The 13,670-nt window shown below is 38.1% G+C and overlaps 3 protein-coding genes across 6 annotated transcripts in view; 2 read left to right on the forward strand and 1 right to left on the reverse strand.

Moving 5' to 3' along the window:
• Positions 1–1,364, forward strand: part of nadka (NAD kinase a) — a 265,406-nt gene extending 264,042 nt beyond the window's left edge. For all 4 annotated transcript variants that reach the window (XM_067239516.1, XM_067239512.1, XM_067239513.1 and 1 more), the window contains one exon: positions 44–1,364. In XM_067239516.1, the coding sequence (XP_067095617.1) occupies positions 44–191 (148 nt within the window). In that variant the 3' untranslated portion in view covers positions 192–1,364. The remainder of the gene's footprint in view (positions 1–43) is intronic.
• A 952-nt stretch (positions 1,365–2,316) lies between these two features.
• Positions 2,317–6,532, reverse strand: LOC136945600 (uncharacterized). The gene is made up of 9 exons (XM_067239517.1): positions 6,407–6,532; positions 5,786–5,882; positions 5,348–5,519; positions 4,566–4,711; positions 4,197–4,373; positions 3,947–4,063; positions 3,667–3,753; positions 3,421–3,568; positions 2,317–3,210 (listed from the first exon to the last, which is right to left on the reverse strand). Exons 1-9 carry the CDS (start codon positions 6,418–6,420, stop codon positions 3,188–3,190), a joined length of 981 nt encoding a protein of 326 aa, XP_067095618.1. The 5' UTR covers positions 6,421–6,532; the 3' UTR covers positions 2,317–3,187.
• A 578-nt stretch (positions 6,533–7,110) lies between these two features.
• Positions 7,111–13,384, forward strand: si:ch73-236j9.2 (solute carrier family 35 member E2A). Its single transcript, XM_067240893.1, has 9 exons — positions 7,111–7,230; positions 7,841–8,260; positions 8,964–9,099; positions 9,412–9,539; positions 9,707–9,827; positions 10,065–10,118; positions 10,243–10,315; positions 10,578–10,723; positions 10,850–13,384. The coding sequence occupies exons 2-9, from the start codon at positions 7,984–7,986 to the stop codon at positions 11,073–11,075; spliced, it is 1,161 nt and encodes a 386-aa protein (XP_067096994.1). The 5' UTR covers positions 7,111–7,230; positions 7,841–7,983; the 3' UTR covers positions 11,076–13,384.
• Positions 13,385–13,670: the final 286 nt, after the last annotated feature.

A 13,670-nucleotide genomic window follows, 5' to 3' on the forward strand; every position in this document is an offset into this window, starting at 1 on the left:
TGACAATTCTTTTCTTCCTCTTTCTTTTCTTCCCCACTTGCAGCATTACCATCACTACGTCCTGCTTCCCTGTTCCTTCCATCTGTTTTCGGGACCCAGTAAATGACTGGTTTGAGAGCCTGGCCCAATGTTTACACTGGAACGTGAGGAAGAAGCAGAATTACCTCAGCTCAGAAGAGGATGAGTTCTGAGGCTGACTCGACTGATGCAATTTACAAACTATATTGCTATATTGACTTTATCAGTCCATCGTCACTCGATCACTCTTATTGATCCACGATCAGACCAAACTGTTAAGCATTTTTTTGTCTTTAATTAATCAAGTCACGCTGTTTGATTATTGAGTAACTCCCAAACTCAAACTGCTTCTCAGATGAGTCAAGGCACAATATTTGATAATACCCCAAATAATGATAAAAATAAGTAGTATATTAATAGTTGATGATCTAAGGTGAAGACCATGAGATTGAACTCTTGACAGAAATGATTACTGTTGATCGTGGTCTATAAAAACTTTGCATCTAGTATTTGGACCTCAATGGTTAGTAGATAAAAACCTCTGTTCCCCTTGAACTATTAAAGCTGTGGGGGTTCCAAAACTTTGCTTAACATGTTATATATTTACAGCCGTGGCTTACCATTGCTATAATCATCGCCACGTTCATGAAAACAAACATTCTTAAAGGAGTTCAATTCATGTTTATTTTATTTTTTTGCAATTTATATTTTTGTCCATAAACTCTCATAACAATGTGAGGCATGAGTACTTCAGGGATAATGGCAACAACTCAGCAATAAGGAGCTAAGTGTAAATATTGTGCCTTAAACACCTAATTATTGTATGGAAACATAATATTTTAACCTTGACGTATTTTCTTAATCACATCAATGTCTTACTGCAGGTGTGTGATGTCAGTATCCTCAGTAAAACTCATTGTAGTCTCTGCAGTGCTTGCAAGCCAATTGAGAGGCTTGTGTTTTAACGTTGCATCAGCAACCTGTCAAACCAGTATGTGATGTTAAAAACTGCAAGAATGGAGAATGTCAGACCTATAACTTATTCCAGGGTACATGATATGTCTACATTGCCTATCTTATAAAGCCATAGCTGAACGACATCTTAGTTTCACAGTGCATGATGAGGGCATAATACAAGTCAGATAAATCCAGTGAAGACCTAACCATTTCCATTGTCAAGTTAAGGTGAATGTACATTTTCTCACACCTGTAGTTAGGTGTCAGATTGGTATTGGAGTATGAGGATATGTAATGTGGGGCTTTGTTCAGTGCATGCTGACATCACCTCCCCATCTGTTACTTTCTGACTGTGGTAGTAAGGTTTTCCTTCTTGGTTTTTCTTTGTCAAGGAAAAACACAACTGTAATTTGGTTACAATATAAATCAGCAGGAAGTTTTTAATATTTTAAAATTAGATGATCACCTAGACTTGGTTAACTATGAATTGTCAAAAAACAGGCAAGTGATGTTTCTAAAACAACATTTGTGAATACTAGCATACCGAACTCACCAGAGGACCAGCTAATTCACTTTTGAAATCCTTCATTCTGTTTTGAAATCATCCATTCCATTCATTCATTATAATACGTATAGTGCTTAATGAAAATGTATTAATATATAGCCTATATGTTTATTTACCAGTTTATAATATCATTGATGATATAAAAGCCTATTTGATACTTATTGTATGATATGTATATTACGGTCTTCAAAATGAGTTTTTACAAAGTTTTACATTTTCTCAAGCTTGAAAAAGAAATGTCCTCTTACAATGGAATTTATTGCTGAGTCTTTCTGCTTGCTACTGTTAGCTAACATTCTTTGTACTTAAGGCATAGCTACCATAATTTGTCATTTTATGACTGTTTCAAAGCATTTGTCTTTATATGTGATATACTTCCCTTCTCAAACAGGAAGTCTATCTCACCCTGTCCTCCAGACTTTTAGCAGTCATGGAGTTTGCCTTATAAACCAGCCTAAAGATAAAGGAGGAGTTTGTTGTGACACTGAAATAACAGATTGTAAATTAACCCAGGGTGTGGTAGATTTTCATTTAATAACTTTGTCATTTCAGTTTTGAGGGCCTATAATTTTTATGGTAATATTGTAAATTGTTTCTGAAATGAATTCTGCTATTTTTCCAGAGCACTTTAATAATAAACAAAGAACATAACTAACTTTGTTGTTTTTGTAAATACACATTCAATTCCTTCCTAGAATTGCAATCAATTTTAGGCTGTGTTTGTGAATGTAGTCAAAAAATGTATTAACTGTAGTTTGCCAAGTTCCTTAAATGTAATGGTGCTTAGACTTTACAGAAATATAGTTAGTGACACTTGTGTTAGTCATTTCTTTAATTTAAATAAAAAAGAATAGGTTGTCAATCAAAGCAATATTCCCTATTATCAATATATTTTAAATGAACAACTGGTAATTTGATACGGGCTAAAATCATGTCAAGACATCTTCTGCAGTGTGAAGTCTAAAATCTGTAAGCTAGTAGAAAATAGGTAATAAATAGTTATTATGTATAAAATGGATATAAACCAATAAAAATCCCCATATATCAGTAAGTAAACAAATCTCCAATGTGCAAATAAAAGTTAGCAATATAATTCCAATATTTCTGATGCCATCAATTTCAAATGGATAGTATAATTATACCAACCAAAATATATTATCTTTGGTTTTTAACTAATAGGTTAAAAGTATCATCAGAAACATAAATCATTGTTACAGTAAATTCAACTTAAATCCTACAATTTAGTTACAATATAATTATGAACTCGAACTTGATGAACTTGTCATTTGAATGGAAAAGTTGTGCCTACAGTCTTCTCAAGATGCAAAACCTAACTGGGCTGAAAGCATCTCACATCCAGTAGCAGAGGGATATCTGAATCACAATGAATAGTGTTAACTATGAAAACATTACTTGATTCCATTCTTAACATTATGAAGTTCAGTTTTGCAATTAACTTTTAAGTACGGTATTAGTGAGGCACAATATGCTAAAATAATTTCCTTTACACACATTGAATCAGAAGTGTATCTCAAAATACATCCATTCATCTCCATACTAGGAGATGGTCCAAAAAAAGTCTTGTAAAAACAGTAGTTCATCTTCAGTTTGTTGCATCCTTCCACAAGTACTAATGCACTTCACTACTTACCTCCCGTCCGACACGAACACTGCAGAGAGAAGTTGATAAATAATAACCTTCATTGTCCTGGTCAACACAAATGGTCTGAACTTGAAGTCTATGAAAATTAATTGACCACAAAGCTGTTTTGAGTTTCATGTTTTGTCTGGTAGGAGCTTGGTTTGTCTTTCCCCTCACACTTCAACAACCAGTGATTAAACAATACATACAAGTGAAAAAGGACACAGGCAGTACTTACTTCTCTCCCTCAGGCCCTGCCCAAAGCTGCGCACCAATCGGACGACGGCCCATGACAGTACTCCTTTGATCAGGACTGAGATCAGGGCTCCTGTGATAGCAGCTGCCTCTAAAGTGTACGTCTTATCCTGGCCCCAATTCAGACTGATCTGAAAACAGAGTTCATATAAAAGTGAACCTTTTAAATACGCTGGCACCACAGATGAACTATTTTGAGACTTAAGCCACAGTTTTTCCACCAACTCACCTTGTACATAAGATAGATGAAGTAGGCCAACTCAGGTAAATTCAATAGTAAGAAGACACAAACCAATGACTTGGCTTCTTTTAAAACCTAAAACAGAGTAAATAGACCAACCAGTTCTTCCAACAAACCAGCGTAGCAAAACGTGTTTAACTTTATCTTTCGACCATTCGCGCATTGCTCATAACTTATAAATCATGCACCTGCATCTACAGTTAAAACAAAGGGGCAGCTGACAGATGGAAAACAAACTGGTTTAACTGTAAAGGGTGCAATCACTTACTGCAATACCACCAACCATAGCTGTTAGGCAAGCCCATGCAACCCCAAAGCCAAGGATTATGTTGTTGGTGAGGGACATGGATGTTCCTGACGTCATGATCAGGATACAGAGGCATAGCTGACAAATACCAGGATAAGACATAATCTACAGTGAGTAAACATGTACAGCACCATAACAATCCCAACAAGACCAGTAAGTCCAACCAACCATATGTTTCATTAGATGCACGTCAATCAGTCAAATGTCCTACCTGTGCCTGTAGATCAAAGGTTACCATGGAGAAGCATAAGTTGAGCAGAAAGTACTGCTCTTGGAGACTCTCCAATGCCCCACCCACTCTGAAAGCCATCATGTTGGGTCTATTGATGAGCAGGACTGTGCAGAAAACATGGAACACACCCACACACTGGATGCATATAAACCGAACCTGGGTCATAAAACACAAAATTAAGAATGTCTATATGGAAGGTTGATCAAAATTCCAACTTCCATTTGATTTGTGCTGTGGATGTTTCAATTGAATTAAATTGCCATATTTTCATGTCTGGCACATATGTTGACTCTAGATACCAATAGAACAGAACAGTGGAGAACGTAGAGCCAACAGAGGGCAGCATACCAGCAACTCATGTCTGTCCTTCACAGGAAGTACAGTAAAGTTGACCACAGAGCGCACCATGACAACCACCACACTGAGAACAAAGACTATCAGCTCCTGTCTGTTCTCCTGTAGTATACCCCGGGTGATGTAGTATATGCAGAACACTGGTGAAACAAAACAAATATCTCAGTTTAGTTGAGTACAGAACACTAGGAGAAGACACTACACTGTCACTTATGAAGCAAAGAAAAACAGGGGAAACATTACATTGTATATTGCTAGGAGTATGCAAAACAGTATCCATGTAAATACAGTATACTTAGTGTAATGTAGAATGGGGGGATGCATGCATTTACATAAAACTAAGTAAATACAATGCCTTGCAAAGTATTCACACCCTCTCAAACAATTCCTCTTTTATAGCTATTTTTTACTTTCAGTATGGGTTATTATTTGTAGATGAATGTGATATGGTTTTAATTATGAATGAATGCAGAAAAGAGTGTGAAGACTTCAGCAAGGTGCAGTAGATGCAGCACTTGTGTCTAAAACAGGGGCATAACTGCTATGCTACGATCCGAATAGGATTGCATTTCTGGTAAATCCCATGAGTTGCAATAGAAGTGCAAGGCTTCTTTCAACTTTTTTTTCAATATTTTCTGGGATTGCACAGAGTGGTTACCACATGCTTACTTCAGGATACTTCCGCTTTCAGATGAGAGAAAGGAGGTTGTGTGCAGTTGCTTGTCATAAGTTAGCAATCTGATGCCATCGCCAGTCATCTAAGTCACATCACTTACAGATTCCAACCAGCTGGATGATGGATACAGTGAAGTCGTCCTCATAGCTGTAGGTTGACATGCTTTGTTGGTAGATACTGCTAAGAGTGAGCGTAAACAGTGCCAGAAGTGATACAATTGTGAAGCAGAAGTAGAGCTTCACCAAGCATGATAGCTCTGACCAAGGCTTTATCTATGGGAAAGACAAAGCACAAAGCATAAATGGCCAGGATGTAAGCAATCCAACATGACAGTTGCCGACAGATAGTGATAAATTAACGAAAATGATTTATAAATAACTGAAATGTAAATTTACATTTCAGTTATTTGACACTAGTGTGGCTTCATCTTCAGGTTTAAAAGAGTGAGCCACAAATCTGCATAATTGCCTTTTTGGTTTTGTTGGGGTGTTGGTTTGGATGTAGTTGTCTTTAAAGCCAATTGTTGATAATAACTTACTGGTCCACATGGTGTTGGTATCAGTTCCCTCCGTCGTGGCCTCAGATTTGGGTACGGGAGATCGGCTCCTTCTCGCACCTGGTTGTCCAACAGTGGACTGGAATGTGTTATAAATATAAGTTGATTTTATATATATTTTATGACGGGGGTTAAAGTTAAGTAGGTGCAACTACTGGGATTCATGTCGTAGAAGATTTACTATAATTCGTTGATGTCTGGCCAAATCATAATAGCCTATACTGAGAGAAACTGAAAGGTTAACCTCGGTCTGTAATAACATGACAACTACATTTATCGAACACCATACCGAGCTGACTTCATGTAGATCACTGCCTTTTCACACTGCATAAGAATAAGGTCAGTTGACACTGACCATCATGTTCTCATTGTTGTATTTTTTTGTTAGCCGTCGACTCTTAGTAGCTATAGCTACAGACAGCTATAGACTGAATCAAAGCAGTGTGGCCAGTCAGAAGGCATAGGCTACATACATACTACATACATGCTCTTATCGGGCGTTTAACCTTTCCTCTGGCTTTTGGCTTATCAAAATACCTTTAAATTTATAAACGATAAATAGCTAGGCTAATTGCCTGCTGAGGTTAGATGTTTGTTACTGACCTTATCTCGTCCATTTCTGCCACACAGCAATGCTCTTTATGATTAGTGTCAAGCTACATTCTAACAAGACAACAATAATCTGCAAATGTCAACGTTGTCAGTTTCACAAATAGTTCAAACCCTTACTGTATCAAGCAGTATTTCCGCTAACACATTTGTATCAGTCACGTCATTTTATGCTAATTTGGTGTGCATTCAAAATGTTTATGCTGCGGTAAATTTCAGCATTTTTAGCAATGTTTTGAATCTACATTAACTGCCCTTAAAGACGTTTTAATTGATAGATGGATACATGATGTGGCTCTAAGGTTGACCGCGATGGTAATACATAACCCATCGTTGTAACATGCTTCAACCTCTAAACGTTACGACTCTTGAACACAACATGTTTATAAACGCTGCATTGAAGCAGGAAGTAGAGTATACAGAGCATTTATTCAATTAACAACACACTTTATGATACGAATATTTGGTAATAACATTCGCATTTATGCCAAAAAAGCATTAAAAACACAACAGTCTAAGTTTCAAGATCACTTCTCCCCAAATAAAAACTAGCTAATATCTTTGTGCGTGAGAGGGCAACCACTGTATTTTGTTTCCTTATTACTGGGCTGCGTTACAATTCACATAACAATGCTAGCTAGAAAGCTAGCTGGGTTAGGTTACACCCATGTTCACTAAAACAAGTGAAACATTCGAGTACCGACCAGTTCGGTTTTCATTTATTTGTGTTAGATGATTTCAAATCTAGTTCGGGTTGAGTTTACCTCCATAACTCGGTGGAAACTAGTGGATATTCAACCTAACGCTGACTATATAAGGTAAATAATTTGATTACATCAGTTAGCAAGATAATTTAACTGTCATTGTCATTATCCAGCACCATGAACACTAGATTAACATTTAGCTATAAAATGTGTTATGTAGCTAACGCTAGTGCTAACGCTAGAGCTTTCTATGATAGAACTTCTAGAGCTTGAGCTCATAACTATAGTTATCCAAATGGAAATTATGCGAAACTGTAGCGATGCAAGATAGTCGATGCAACTTACTTGCTATCGCCAGACCTATGGGTATAGCCTAGTATATGAATGGAGAGACAGATATGAGATAGATATATTGATACTATATTGTCCTTTTTCAATGAACTTTGTTGCCACAGTCTGTATAGAGCACATGAATAGCACCTTACCAGATGCTAGTTACCGGGGTGTTGTGTTAAATTAAGCTCGGGCAGAGGGGAGAATAAGACAATGCCCGTTTCCAGTTCAGGGATCTGTAGCCTATCTGCGACCTGATGGAAGCAATGTGAAGAATGGTTTGAAGGGTCGTGCAATGGAACGGGCTCGGCGTGTAATCGCTTTGCTGTAGACGTCTGAGAGGTTGGTGGTAGGGACAACTTGGAAAACCTGATTTTGTGTGTTTTTACAGGTGAGGGAGTGCCCAAGTGGTCATGCTCAACACACTACTGGACTGACACACAAGCTGTGGTGGACTGACATGAAATCATCCCCCTGACCCCTCTGGGTTTTTACCTGCTGGGTACCTGTGGTCCTGAGTTACGGTGCACTAAAATGGCCAACGAACGACCCACGAGGCATTCTTTTTGGCGTTTCCTCACCCCGTTCAGAAATAGTAAGGAGCATGTGGTGTTGGCCCGCAGTGAGAGTATGTCAGGGGAGCGTGTACTGAAGATCACTATCACAGAGACCACAGTGATCGAGGCAGACTCTGGGGTCTGGAACTCACGGTCCCTGGCCTATCTGGGCCTCTGGTACTTCTTCAGCTTCTGCACACTTTTCCTCAACAAGTACATCCTGTCGCTACTGGAAGGGGAACCCAGCATGTTAGGTAAGGACAGAGAATGTTTAATAAGGGGAGAACTGCCACTCTCTGGAAACTTCCGGCTTCAGAACTGGTTCTGAGTTCTAAGTCATTTAAGGTTACCTTTCCTATAAAACAGGTCTATACCTTGCTCTTTGATTAAACAAACTAAATGGCCTTATGTTATTTATCTTATTTACACGACGGCATGTAATTTCTGTCTCTACATGGTCAGGCGACTATGTCTCTACATGGTCGCCCCCCCTCCCCCACAACGCCCGCCGCCGCAACCCCCCCACCCCCCCCACCCCCAAAGCTGTAAACCTAGGGGAAACACTGACATGGTAATTAAAGTAAAACATGATTCTTGGTGGAAAAGAGGTATTCTTCTGTCCATTGTCACTACTTATAATAAGCAGAGGATAAACTCAATGCTGAAGGTTCTTGGATATTCCCCTCCAGTACATTGTAATGTGGGAAACGTTTAAGTAATTGAAGACCTGATCTTCCCTGTTCAGAAATAAAACCATGACTGTCTGCTTTACAAATATTTTAATTTGAAATGAGGGTAGGTATGCAAGCCACATGGGACACCCTCCCCCATTCTTATGAATAGGAAAGCTGGAATTTCAATGCTTATTTTATGCACATTGTCATGCAGTGTGTTGTATTAAAACATAGGTTCTAAATGTTTTGCTAGTAAATATTTTCATTGTATGAATATTTGCAGGTGCGGTTCAAATGCTGTCCACAACTGTCATAGGCTGCTTCAAGATGTTTGTGCCTTGCTGCTTGTACAAGCACAAGCCCAGGGCAGAGTTCCCACCAAACTTCTTCATGATCATGTTGTTTGTAGGGCTCATGAGGTGGGTCTCTAAGCACAAAATAATATAGACATAACTGACTGAGCTTTCAGTCAGTTGTGGTGTTACTGTAAAAAAAGTGGTTTCAATGCAATATGATCATGATTAATCACAGATAGAAAAGCCATGGTCATCAACTTTTGTAACTGTGGCAGTTAAAAGGGTTATGTCAGTAGGAAAAAAGGACAATCTCCGCTCACTGATTATACTAGTTTTACATACAATCGCAGAAAGTAACCAGCTTTTTTGTACCTTTGTTGTGTTAAGGCGTGGAAAGGGCGAGGTCAAATGCTTTCCATCTTTCCTGTTTCACAGGTTTACTACTGTGGTGTTGGGACTGGTGAGTCTTAAAAATGTGGCGGTGTCCTTTGCAGAAACAGTGAAGAGCTCTGCCCCCATCTTCACTGTGATTATGTCACGACTCATCCTAGGGGAATACACAGGTACAACTCATAGAAGATCCTGACATGACCCTGACCTACATATTCAAACTGCTTAGTATGTGTAGTAGTGGAGAACCTACCTAAAATATACAACCACATGTTGAGCTGTTGCTCAGGCAGTTTTGATTGACTCAAAGATAACTCACTTTGTTTGTGGACTTGTTTAGGGCTGTGGGTGAACCTATCTCTCTTCCCTGTCATGGCTGGCCTCGCCCTCTGCACAGCAACAGAGATCAGCTTTAACATGCTGGGCTTCTCTGCAGCCCTCTCCACCAACATCATGGACTGGTACTGTGTGTTACCCTAATACTATGCAATACTATGCATTCCACCAAAACAGTCACACACATTTGCCATGTAATCACTTTCTCTTTCTATGCCTTCCTTTATCTCTGTCGCACATGGTCAAGTGCTCGCACACCCAAACACCCAAAAAATAACTTATTTTATATCAAATTCCATTATGTGACATCAGTACGACGACGACTCCACTTGCCACCCCAGCCTATTTGTTATTTGTTTCAGTTTACAGAATGTATTCTCTAAAAAACTACTGAGTGGGGACACATATAAATTCAGGTAAGTGGTTTTGTTTACTTATTTTATTTACCTAGATTTTGGAATTGCTGATGAGCGTGTATATTTAGTGCAAATTATTTTTCGTTGCATAGTACTACATGCTACTTGTTTGTCTCATGTTTAGTCCTCCAGAACTGCAATTCTACACCAGCGCAGCTGCAGTGATAATGCTCATACCTGCTTGGGTTTTTCTCCTGGTATGTCAAATAACCTCAATTTTATTTCAAGTTTATATTGTGTATGCTGCCTTGCTAACTGTCTGCTGTGTGGAATTGGTTTAATTTCCCACTAAATCCCCACCTATTTGTGTGTACCAAAAATGCTAGTATTGGTTCTGTGCTTAGTGTTCTTGTCAAAAATACAATTAACATAATCAGTTTCAACACACACTTAAAACATTCCCAAAAAATGTCACCTGGGTGTCAGATCTGACATGTGCTTCTTCTTATGTACTCACAGGACATTCCAGTGATTGGGAAGAGTGGGAAGAGCTTCAACTTCAGTCAGGATGTTATTCTGCTGTTGCTGTTTGATGGGGCCCTTTTCCATCTCCAAAGTGTTACTGCCTATGCACTAATGGGACGCATCTCCCCCGTCACTTTCAGGTAGGAGACAGAGTTGGCTGCCTTCACTTTGAGAAACGAAACAGCTAAATGTCAAATGTCAAGCATTACTGTAATGATTTACATTTTGCTCTATTAACTAAGTCACTGTCTGTCTCTACCTCACAGTGTTGCAAGCACAGTCAAACACGCCATTTCCATCTGGCTAAGTATCATCGTTTTCAGTAACCACATCACTGTGCTTAGTGCCTTCGGCACAGTCTTGGTGGTCTTTGGAGTACTGCTTTACAATAAGGCCAAGCAGATCCAGAGGGAAATCTTGTATTCTCTAGCTTCTGAGCACGCCCAGAAGCCTCTGCTGCAAGACCATGACATTAAAGCTTCCCAGTCCTAGACTGCTCCAGACTGAAAAGGGGGAAAGCTGACCAACAAGATTGAGAGAAGGGAAGTCTATGCATCTCTTTCAACTTGGAAAAATATTAACCTTGATGATGCTGTCAAAACAAATGAATTGCATACGTAACATTTGCAAGAGGTAAGGAAGATGTAACTAGTCGGCAATTGGGTTTCACTGACTAGAAACATCCTTTTGAGTTCCTGGTTCCGGGTATTGACCACCATTCCGTATGTTCATGCTTTGGTTCCAATGTGAACTTGCCTTTGGTCGTTTTTATAGGTCTACGTTTGATAAAGGTTTGTTCTACCATACAAACCTGTGGAACTTGTTTATTCATATTAATGGAGGCTTACAACTCAGGATTTCTCATTTGATTTTGTGTTTTATAGAAACAGTGCAAGTCTGTTTTTTTTACTCACTTGCCTTTATACATGTATGTCTTAAGATGTTTGGGTATGGGCACAACACAACAAAAAATTTGTTCCTGAGAATGTGAAAAGAAATCCATCACCCAACTTGTTTATTGCATCTATTCACCAAAAAGCTATACATTCAAAGGAAATATTCACAACATATGTGGCACCATATATTTTTAAAAGTTGTGCTCTGCCTTCAAGATATGGTACAGAGAGCTGTCTTTTAACTGTTAGCCTTAGCTAGCTTCTCTTTGACACAGATGTTTTACAGCAGCTTGCGACATAGATGAATTACCTACTTTCCTATAGGAGAGTTTTTTTTTCTTCACAATTTTGCAACCATCAGAACACAGACCATTTATTTGGGAGAATTTGATGGACCAAAATCTGTTCCCCTATGAGGTACCAATGGTCCCATATACCTTTAGTTCAGAGCAGAGAATTAACCAATTATCTACTGGTCTTTTAAAATTTCTTTAAATGTCTCATTGTTTCTGTATTTAAATTTTTGCGTGTATTTTGATCACTGATAGTGATAATGTTCTCAACCAAGTTCATGTCTTGTGTGTTAAATATGTTTGCTTTCCATTCGGGTTCTTTTGTTGCATCTCCAAAGATGCTTGGCTTTGTCAATACATTAACACAGTTCCTAATTGTTAAATATTTGAAATAAGAAATTGCTATTACAGGTGATGAATAACTAATAAACCACTAAACTGAACCAATGCTATCTGTTGCTCAGGTCATGCTCAATCTCTTTTATTATAACTGTAATTATTGAATTTTTTTCAATCATTCATCTCTGGCTGAAATGAGTTCTGGGTTATTTTGTTTATGGCTTGAAATGAAAAAGTTGGATGGTATTAAACAGAACGGACCCCTCTTTGTGAGAGGAAATTGTCATATAAATGTGCCCCTTTCCTTGTTTGAATTGTACTTGAATGTATGTATATTTCCAAAAATGTGGTTCAAAAACTCGATGCTATAATATCACTGAACTCATGTTTGTACATGACTACTATTATGAGTTTTTTTTACTGTATGTGATGTGGACAAGACTGTCATCTTTTTTAATCTTGCTAATTAGATTTTTTTTTCTATCTTTGTTCTATTTTATTTGCACGTAACTCGTACTTTTTACAGCTGTTCTTGTACAGTTTGGGGTTGTTCTGTTTGTTCTTGCCAAAATGTGCTTTCCACTGATGGATTGGTGTTGATAAGAATACTATGAATGTGTTAGACTATGTTAATCAAAAAAAACGTTTCATAATTCTTAAATTGGATTTCAGGGAAACTATCTTGCCTCTGAATATTAAGCTGGGGTTGCTGATAATGGAACAGTAGTTGAACCTCAAACCAAATTGAAAGGGATAAACAAGAAAAAAGTCAATATTCCCAGTTGACCATTTAGCCATCCACTTAAACCTCATGTTGAGTTATATGTTGAGAGCATTTTGCGCAAGTATTGCTTGTGACAACTAGATTCTTTATACATTGGGCAGATTGCATTGTGTATGAACTAGGTTTATACTGATTATGCACCCCCTTTTCATACTGTATTAATAATACTGTATTAATAATAGTCATCTATTAAGTCCATGGAGGGACGGTAAGTGTGCATTTAGGTGGATGTACTGTAATTTCAGTACGTGTAGAAGTCATGAACTCTATATTTTGCAGAATTGTGAATTGAATCGATGTGTGATGATGTTTAACAGACTATGAACAAAATACATTTGATTTTAAAATAAAAAGATTTTTCTAAGTGGATAACAATGACTTGAGTGTAGTCAAGTATAAACTTCAGTTCAGCACTATCCCATGTGGGGGCGCAATCATAATCTTGTTGATCAGAAATGGTGGCTATCTATCTTTAGGTACTGTAATTGGTTACAATGGCGTGGTTAAAATGATTACACACAGTCTCAAAGCAATTTGGAATGAGATGTGTGCCTTCTCATGCTCTCAGATCTAAATTGTGACTAGTTGTAAATAGCAGTAGCACCCTTATCTCATAGAATAAGGTTCGTCCTTGGACTATTTTTTGTAAAGCGTTGACGTACTGGAACTATACTGGAACACTTGCCTGTCCCAAAGAGTATAGAGAAGCACTCTGCCTGTCTGTTGTTAAAAACTACTTCCTCTGTGAAAGGGTAAGGGACATAGACATAATAAA

Source organism: Osmerus mordax, chromosome 7, assembly GCF_038355195.1.
Source record: "Osmerus mordax isolate fOsmMor3 chromosome 7, fOsmMor3.pri, whole genome shotgun sequence".
Classification (NCBI taxonomy): Eukaryota; Metazoa; Chordata; class Actinopteri; order Osmeriformes; family Osmeridae; genus Osmerus; species Osmerus mordax.